At 42.3% G+C, this 10317-nt stretch overlaps 2 protein-coding genes across 3 annotated transcripts in view; one reads left to right on the top strand and one right to left on the bottom strand.

Moving 5' to 3' along the window:
* il1b (interleukin 1, beta) overlaps positions 1–4473 on the bottom strand; it is a gene marked incomplete at its 3' end in the record, with an annotated part of 13286 nt that extends 8813 nt beyond the window's left edge. Inside the window, exons 1-2 of the mRNA XM_083929532.1 lie at positions 4397–4473; positions 1415–1466 (exon numbers count right to left, since the gene is read on the bottom strand). Coding sequence (XP_083785658.1) covers positions 1415–1466; positions 4397–4440 — 96 coding nt within the window. The 5' untranslated portion in view covers positions 4441–4473. The remainder of the gene's footprint in view (positions 1–1414; positions 1467–4396) is intronic.
* polm (polymerase (DNA directed), mu) overlaps positions 1–10317 on the top strand; it is a 109190-nt gene that overhangs the window by 87135 nt on the left and 11738 nt on the right. The window lies entirely within an intron of this gene.

Here is a 10317-nt window from a genome sequence, read left to right as displayed (position 1 = left end):
GGGCTTTTGGAAACAAACCATGAAATGTAATAAATGAATCAACATGGATATGTGAGTGAACGGGCCTGCCGGGAACAGGCCCACGGCCCTGACTCATAAAACGTTGCTGAAAAAACCCACAAGAAGGCGAAGAGATGCTGAATGACTGAGCATAGAAACACACTGACCACATAAAAACAAAACAATGACAAGAAATGCAAAATTATTACCAATAGACCAGAGAGAAACACAACAATGACTGTAGAACTATAAAATGTCTAAAAGTAGATGCAAAACCACCACAAAAAGATGCAAAATGACTAAAATAGATGTAAAACCAGCACAAAAAGATACAAAATGTCTAAAAATAGATTCAAAACCTCCACAAAAAGATGCAAAATGTCTAAAAATAGATGCAAAACCACCACAAAAAGATGCAAAATGACTAAAATAGATGTAAAACCAGCACAAAAAGATGCAAAATGACTAAAATAGATGTAAAACCACCACAAAAAGATGCAAAATGACTAAAAATAGATGCAAAACCAGCACAAAAAGATGCAAAATGTCTAAAAATAGATGCAAAACCACCACAAAAAGATGCAAAACCACCACAAAAAGATGCAAAATTACTAAAAATAGATGCAAAACCACCACAAAAAGATGCAAAATGACTAAAATAGATGTAAAACCAGCACAAAAAGATACAAAATGTCTAAAAATAGATGCAAAACCTCCACAAAAAGATGCAAAATGTCTAAAAATAGATGCAAAACCACCACAAAAAGATGCAAAATGACTAAAATAGATGTAAAACCAGCACAAAAAGATGCAAAATGACTAAAATAGATGTAAAACCAGCACAAAAAGATGCAAAATGTCTAAAAATAGATGCAAAACCTCCACAAAAAGATGCAAAATGTCTAAAAATAGATGCAAAACCACCACAAAAAGATGCAAAATGACTAAAATAGATGTAAAACCAGCACAAAAAGATGCAAAATGACTAAAATAGATGTAAAACCAGCACAAAAAGATGCAAAATGTCTAAAAATAGATGCAAAACCACCACAAATAGATGCAAAACCTCCACAAAAAGATGCAAAATGACTAAAAATAGATGCAAAACCTCCACAAAAAGATGCAAAATGACTAAAAATAGATGCAAAACCTCCACAAAAAGATGCAAAATGACTAAAAATAGATGCAAAACCTCCACAAAAAGATGCAAAATGTCTAAAAATAGATGCAAAACCACCACAAAAAGATGCAAAATGACTAAAAATAGATGCAAAACCACCACAAAAAGATGCAAAATGACTAAAAGTCGACTCTTTGAATGTGGGTCTGTTGTTTCTACACAAACAAACAAACAAACAAACAAACAAACAAACAAACAAACCTTCTTGGTGGAGGTGGTGAAAATGAATCTTACCGTCATGTTAAAGCAGCGTGACTCACGTCCTGTATCAGCCAAGTCGGAGGAGCTGAAACACAAAAACAGATAAATACAGAAAATGAATAAAGCGTTTCTTTATACGCAGGTGCAAGGCTTCGATACTCTTACGTTAAAATACGACTTTAGTGCTTAATGACGTAGATTCCCAGTGGTGGAAGAAGTATTCAGGTTCTTTATTGAAGTAAATGTACCGTGGAAATACTCGTTTTGGCTCCTAGAGTGCACTTTAGCACATGTTTTGGCTCCTAGAGGACACTTTAGCACACGTTTATGCTCCTAGAGGAAACTTTAGCACATGTTTGGCTCCTAGAGGACACTTTAACACACGTTTATGCTCCTAGAGTACACTTTAACACACGTTTAGGCTCCTAGAGGACACTTTAACACATGTTTAGGTTGCTAGAGGACACTTTAGCACATGTTTATGCTCCTAGAGTACACTTTAACACACGTTTAGGCTCCTAGAGGACACTTTAACACATGTTTTGGCTCCTAGAGGACACTTTAGCACATGTTTTGGCTCCTAGAGGACACTTTAGCACATGTTTTGGCTCCTAGGGGGCACTTTAGCACATGTTTTGGCTCCTAGAGGACACTTTAACACACGTTTTGGCTCCTAGAGGACACTTCAGCACATGTTTTGGCTCCTAGAGGACACTTTAACACACGTTTATGCTCCTAGAGGACACTTTAGCACATGTTTTGACTCCTAGAGGGCACTTTAGCACATGTTTTGGCTCCTAGAGGACACTTTAGCACATGTTTATGCTCCTAGAGGACACTTTAACTCGTGTTTAGGCTCCTAGAGGACACTTTAGCTCACGTTTTGGGTCCTAGAGGACACTTTAACACACGTTTATGCTCCTAGAGGACACTTTAACACATGTCTTGGCTCCTAGAGGACACGTTAGCACATGTTTTGGCTCCTAGAGGACACTTTAACACACGTTTAGGCTCCTACACTTTAACACAAGTCCCTCCGTTGTTGTTTTTTTTCCAACTCGTCCAAAAAGTGAAGTGAAGTGAAACACATGCACACACACTGCAGCTCTTCCCTTTGTCTGCACATTATTTCAGGAACTCCCGGCTGCTTCTAGGTTCTCTCGTGCTCTTTAAACATGCAACGTTAAGGCCGACGCACGCTGCAGAGGACTCATCACTTAGTGGTTAACTGTTAAATGAACAGACAGTTGATGTCTTAAGAAGAGCGACCCCAGGAAAACACCGTTCGATCACTTCAGAGGTGTTGTTCTGTGTGTTTGTGTCTGTCAGTCTCTGCCTCATTTGCATATTTTAAAAATGACATCAGAAAACGTGAAACAGGGAAAACACTCGTGCTGATGTCGGGGACGGACGGGGGGAGTTTCACGATGACAGCTGAGTGAAAACGTTCCCTTTGTTCACCTTCAGCGTGTTAAAGTTGGACCTTTAAAGGTTTCTCTTCTCAGTCTGAGTCAGAAACGTGCACGTGAGCAGAACGTGCACACACGCTGACTCCTCTCCTTCACAGCCTCGTGTATCCAACATGGATGCATCTGTGCTTTGATGTTTTAGTCTCTCGTGTTTTTAGCCTCCGTATTTTAACCCTTTACTGTTTTAGGCCACAGTGTTTAGTCTCCAGTGTTTCCTCAGGGGGCCTAAAGGACTGGGAGTTGTCCGCGGGGGGTGCTGTCCCGTGGACAGTCCCGACCCAGGCGACTAGAGGGCTCTGCACCTTGGTGCGGAGGCTCCTGTCTGCCCGGGTTGGGGGGGTCTCTGTGGCTGTGGTCTCTGTGGCGGTGGTCCCTGCGACCTTGGACTGGGATCTCTCCCAGTGTGGTTGCCCCCCCCCCCCAAAGGCAGCTTCCTCTAGCTTCCTCTGTACCTCAGGTCTCGCTGCCCGTCCGTGTCTCTGTAGTGACAGCTAGTGTTTGTGCAGGTGTGTGTGTCAGCGTGGCTGTGTGTGTGTGTGTGTGTGTGTGTGACTCTGGCTGTGTGTGTGTGTGTGTGTGTGACTGTGGCTGTGTGTGTGTGTGTGTGTGTGTGTGTGTGTGTGTGACTGTGGCTGTGTGTGAGTGTGTGTGTGTGTGTGTGTGTGTCAGCGTGGCTGTGTGTGTGTATGTGTGTGTGTGTGTGTGTCAGCGTGGCTGTGTGTGTGTGTGTGTGTGGCTGTGTGTGTGTGTGTGTGTGTGTGTCAGCGTGGCTGTGTGTGTGTATGTGTGTGTGTGTGTGTGTCAGCGTGGCTGTGTGTGTGTGTGTGTGTGTGTGTGTGTGTGTGCGTCAGCGTGGCTGTGTGTGTGTGTGTGTGTGTGTGTGTGTGTGTGTGCGTGTGTCTCTGTGAATGACTGTGGTTTCTTTTAACTTTCTTCTCCTGGTTTCATTTGATGTTTCTCTTCTGTTCATCTCTGTAACTCGGCTCTTTGTGACACTTTTCTGTATGAAAAGTCGAATAAATAGATAAATAAAGGTTGATTTATGTTTTTTTGTTGATTTAAAGTTGATTTAAAGTTGATTTATGGAGCCATAAAAAGAGAAATCTGTAAAAACCTTTGACTCTAATGCGTCAAAACAATGAAATCTCCAATTATTCTGTTTTTTTCTTGAAATATTTCCACTTTTCCGCTCAAAATATTACAATTTATTTCCTCAAAATGTGATTTTTATCCTCAGAATTTTACCATTTTGTCTTAAATAATTATGAATTTTATTGAAACATTATCACAAGACACTAGAGGCAAAAACAGCCTCATTTATTCATCATTAATTCATAAAAATATGCAGAAAATTTATGTTTTTCATGCGGATTTAACGATTAAAAAGAGAAATCTGTAAAAACTTTTGACTCTAATACGTCAAAACAATGAAATTCTGACTTTTCTTGAAATATTAAAACTATTTTCCTCAAATTATTACAATTTATTTACTAAAAATGTGATTTTTTTCTCCTCAAAATACAAAAGTTAGGGAATAAAAACTCACTCGTCCAAAGCTTGAGACAGATCAAAGTCCAACATCGTCTCCATGGAAACCGTCACAGGAGGAAGAAGAAGGAGGAACGTGAGAAGATGCTCAAGTGTGAAGGCGAGGGTTCGAACCACCGGCTTTTATCTGTGTTCAGCTTCCTGTTTGTACGTCACACACACACGCATGCGCACACAGAGACACAGACAGAGAGAGAGACACACACACACACACACACACAGAGACAGAGAGACAGAGACACACACACGCACACACACACACACACACAGACACACACACACACATACAGAGAGACACAAAGACACACACACAGAAACAGAGAGACAGAGACACACACACACACACACACACACACACACACACACACACACACACACACACAGAGACACACACACACACACACACACACACACAGAGGGACACACACACACACACACATACAGACACACACACACACACACACACACACACAGAGGGACACACACACACACACACACACACACACACACACACACACACACACACACACACACACACACACACAGAGGGACACACACACACACACACACACATACAGACACACACACACACACACACACACACACACACACACACACATACAGAGACAGAGACACAGAAACAGAGAGACAGAGACACACACACACACACACACACACACACAGAGGGACACACACACACACACACACACACACACACACACACACACACACACACACACACACACACACACACACACACACACACACACACACACACACACACACACACACACACACACACACACACACTTGTTCTATATTTAAATCCGTTTTAGAGGAAATCAAAGTTTGTTCCCGTTTATAATTCGACGTCTTTATTTTTCATTAATGTAAAAAAAATCTAAAAAAGTTTTAGACCAAAAAAATGTTGTTTAAACAAGTTCAGATAAAAAACTAAAATAAATATAAATATAAATGGAGTCGTTATTGTGTTGCAAATGTATTTTTAAATACAGAAAATATTTATTTTATTTATTTATATTTAAATAGAAAATCTGACCATACAGTATTTAATTTAAATTAACTATTTATTTATAATTATTTAAATATTAATAATTAATTAAACTGACCATACAGTTTTTATTTTTAATAAACTATTTATTTTAAATTATTTAAATATTAATGATTAATGAAACTTAATTTAAATATCAAAAGTTTAAAAAAATATCTGATTCAGTGTTTAATGAAAGCTGTGTGCGGCTCTCATCACCTCTGTGCATTCTGACAACCACAAATATGGTGTGTGTGTGTGTGTGTGTGCGTGTGCGTGTGCGTGTGCGTGCGTGTGCGTGTGCGTGTGTGTGTGTGTGTGTGTGTGAGTGGGGGGGGGTACGATGTCATTTCCAGGAAAGGAAACGTTTAGACCTTCTCAGACCTGAAACGCGTGCTGTGGTTTTCATCAGAGCCAGAACAAACTTCCCCTCCTCCGGCTGGTTTGTTAAAGGTGCAGAAGACGTCACAGGAGCCGGGGGACTCTTAGACCTGGTCCAGGGTTCAGAGGACGATCCGGGCCCCAGGACCCAGGTCCCAGGTCCCAGGACCTGCGCCGGACTTTGAAGCCAATTTGACACTTTTTCGAGTCCTCCAACTGACTTTAAACTCAGAATTCTGACTCTGAGGGCGCCCTCCCACTGTTCCTCCGTCCCGTGCCCCGTGCTTTAGGGTCCTTGTCCCCCCTCCAGGCCCGTTTGTACTCACACTACCTGGGCCTCGGAGAATGCTTCTTGCTGCCTATACGTCATCACGCCGTAACACGTCACACGCATTGATGACGTCATGGCGATGCGTGGCTTTGTTTCCAGATCTTTCCGTAGACCTCAGAGTTTTTGTGCGTCTTGTCGACTGTTTTTGAATCTTTTCATCGACCAAATCTGCAGTAAACACTCCACCTCCGCATCACACCAACGTGAACCTTTCGCCGCCATTGTTTGAAATGTCCGCGCATGGTCCCTCCTTCTTTTTTCTACGTCCCAACAGGCGCACAGGAAATGACCTCAGAACCGTCGTAGGCCTCGTGCTCGTACACGTGCGCACGCTCGTGCTCGTACATGTGCAAACGTGCTTTACTAAAGCCCACCTCTCTTAAACGGGCCGTGGACGGCAAGCGTGCCGCTCCTAGACGCGGTACGGTTGCACTCACACTGGTCAAAGGAACCAGACTTTAGCGTGAAACGTGCTTGGGCACGGTACGGAGGCACAGTGGGAGTGCGCCCTTAAACTCATAATTCTGACTTCAAACTCGGTGTTTTCTGAAAGCTGCGTGCCGCCTCTCATCACCTCTGTGCATTCTGACGACCACAAACGTGAGGGGGGGGGAGTACGATGTAATTTCCAGGACAGGAAGTGAAGACCTTTTTCAGACCTTACAACAAACATTTTAAACATGTCCAAGTTAGTTTCCTGTTGCAGGTGTTGTGACAGGAAGTGAACAAGTACCGAGGCTTTTGCAAAGCTTTACTTCTATAAAGACTTTACTGCAAATGCTTCAAACGGAGCGGGTTTGTGTTGTTGCAGCCCGACGCAGAAGTTAGCGTTTCAAAGCCTCGACTGAAGCAGGTGGTGAAGCAGGAATCGTAGTACGACACGAACAACTGACCTGGTTCTCTGCGGAGGAAGTTCCTGTGGCAGGAAGTGGTACGTGATACGCACACAGAGAACATCGCCGCTCTTTCATGCGCGTTCAACAACAAGTGACGTCTGTAATGAAGGTTTAACGCGGTGTAACACAGTGACCAAAGGTTCGCGTGAACCTGATGTGTCAGCTCGATATTCTGATTCTCTTGTTATAATAATGTTAAATATCATATTTATAAATATATAAATAAATATATAAATATATAAAAACCCACAAAGACATTCTGACAGAAAAGATAAAGGAGTCGAACCCGCCTCAAAAATGTGATTTTCCTCTAAAATCGATATTAAATAAACATAAAAACACATCACAGTTATTAAAATTCACACTTTTGGACCCAGAAAATCTGGTTTTAACGGGTTTATTCTTAAAATTCTGACTTTAAACTTGGAAATTCTGACTTTAATCTTAAAATTCTGACTTTAAACTCAGTAATTCTGGCTTTAAACTCGAAATTCTGACTTTAAACTTGTTAATTCTGACTTTAAACTCATAATTCTGACTTTAAACTTGTTAATTCTGACTTTAAACTTGGAAATTCTGACTTTAAACTCGTAATTCTGACTTTAAACTCTAAAATTCTGACTTCAAACTCGTAATTCTGACTTTAAACTTGGAAATTCTGACTTTAAACTCGTAATTCTGACTTTAAACTCAGAATTTAAATATTAAAAGTGTAAAAAAAATATCTGATTCAGTGTTTAATGAAAGCTGTGTGCGACGCTCTCATCACCTCTGTGCATTCTGACAACCACAAATGTGGTGTGTGTGTGTGTGTGTGTGTGTGTGTGTGTGTGTGTAAGGGGGGTACGATGTCATATCCAGGACAGGAAGTCACTACGGGGAGATGAATACTACAAACGTTCAGACCTTTTCAAAGTCTGTGAAGATGCACTGTGTAGCACAGTGACCGCATGTGTGTGTGTGTGTGTGTGAACCTGATGTGTGTGTGTGTGTGAACCTGATGTGTGTGTGTGTGTGTGAACCTGATGTGTGTCAGCTCGATATTCTGAGTCTTGTGTTTTGTTTTTCCGACGTACAGTATCACAAGTTTAATTCTCTCTAAAACAAACCTGTGCTGTGACTGATTTCTGAGATTTTAGACGTAGTTAACTTTAATCTATTCCGTCTTTTATGAGGCTAAACTCACGCTATCCTGTGGCTGATTGTCCCGTTTTCTGGGCTGTAACACTTTAAACTTGGAAATCTGACTTTAAACTTGGAAATCTGACTTTAAACTCATAATTCTGACTTTAAACTCGTAATTTCTGACTTTAAACTCGTAATTCTGACTTTATGTGTCTGGGTGTCGAGTCCAGAGCTCAAATAACCTGCAGACGTTTCTGCGTCCCATCGATCCTGAGCTGAATTATAATATATAATATATATATATATATATATAATATATATATATTCTGTCTTTTATGACGCTAAACTGACGCTGTCCTGTGACTGGTTGTCCCGTTGTCTGGCTGTAGGATCTGGACCCATCACGGCAGAAGGTGACAAGTACCCAGTTTCTGATCCTGACCCTAAATTATGCCATTTAGCATTTTGGAAAATTTATATTTTGACTTTTTTCCGACAAACTACACTACGACCTTCTTTGACTTATTTGTTGGACACTGTAATATGAATTTCCCTGACTTTTTTTTAACACACTAGTTCAGGGGTGTGCGATCCCAGACCTGCAGAGCCTCTGTCCTGCATGTTTTAGGTTCCTCCCTACTCTAACACACCTGAGTCTAACACACCTGAGTCTGACACACCTGAGTCTGACACACCTGAGTCTAACACACCTGAGTCTGACACACCTGAGTCTAACACACCTGAGTCTAACACACCTGAGTCTGACACACCTGAGTCTAACACACCTGAGTCTAACACACCTGAGTCTAACACGCCTGAGTCTAACACACCTGAGTCTGACACACCTGAGTCTGACACACCTGAGTCTAACACACCTGAGTCTGACACACCTGAGTCTGACACACCTGAGTCTGACACACCTGAGTCTGACACACCTGAGTCTGACACACCTGAGTCTAACAATAATCAAACTGTGACGAGCTTCAGCTGCTTGATAACGAGCACATCATTAGACTCAGGTGTGTTAGAGCAGAGAGAAACCTGAAACATGCAGGACAGTGGCTCTGCAGGACCGGGATCGCCCACCCCTGAACTGTGCCATGAATGTTTTGATGTTTTTTTTCGTCACTTTTTTCAACATACTATAAAATAAGCCTGTGAGTGTTCTCATGTGTCCAGGTCGTCGTTCTCCTCAAAGCAGTTTCAGTCCAAAGCAACTGGACTTGGTTCTTTGTCAGGAAGACGTTTCACCTCTCATCCAAGAGGCTTCATCAGTTCATGTACACATCTGACCAGGACCAGGACCAGGACCAGGACCAGGCTGGGACCGGGACCAGGACCAGGACCAGGCTGGGACTGGACCAGGACCAGGACCAGGCTGGGACTGGACCAGGACCAGGACCAGGCTGGGACTGATCCAACTCACTGGTGTGAGATCCAGGTATTTAACCTCTCACAAGGTCGATGATGTCACTGGAACCCTTTGTGCTCCAAGTGCCAACGACCGTCGTTAGAGTGGCAGTTGTTGGTGGGAAGTCAGTTTGTGCTGGTCCAGTCCCAGCCTGGTCCTGGTCCAGTCGTTGGTGGAAGTTGGTTTGGACTTGGTTTGTGCTGGACCAGTCCCAGCCTGGTCCTGGTCCTGGTCCAGTCGTTGGTGGAAGTAGGTCTGGACTTGGTTAGTGCTCTATTGAGTCTGAACCACAGTGGTTGGAGTCACAGGAGGACGTGTGTGAACAGTTGTTCTTTGAGGTTGGATTGTTGAATGAAGGGATGAAAGGGCAGCATTGTAAACTGGAGATAAGTGGAGTCTCAGACCCCCTCCTCTGTTTAGCGATGGTTTCTCTACTTTTACATAGATGCTTCTTTTCCTCCTCTTTCAAACCATCGGTCCTCTCTGTCCAGGATGTGGACACTGTTGTCCTCAAAGGAGTGGGCTTTCTCCTTGAGGTGTGAGTGGGCAGCAGAGTCCAGGCCTGAGGAGTATGTACAATAACTTTTTCGACATACTAATGATTTTTTTCCACTTATTCGAAAGTGAAAAAAGTCAGTTTAGTGTTAAAAAGTGAAAAAAAAGCTACATTTTGTCGAAAAAAGTGAAGTCAAAGTATTTTCTTCGTAAAAAACGAATGCATTCA

The sequence above is a fragment of the Echiichthys vipera genome (genome assembly GCF_963691815.1).
Source record: "Echiichthys vipera genome assembly, chromosome: 16".
Lineage (NCBI taxonomy): Eukaryota > Metazoa > Chordata > Actinopteri > Perciformes > Trachinidae > Echiichthys > Echiichthys vipera.
The sequence above is the reverse complement of the archived record's forward strand: the minus strand, read 5'-3'. Positions and strand labels throughout refer to the sequence as shown.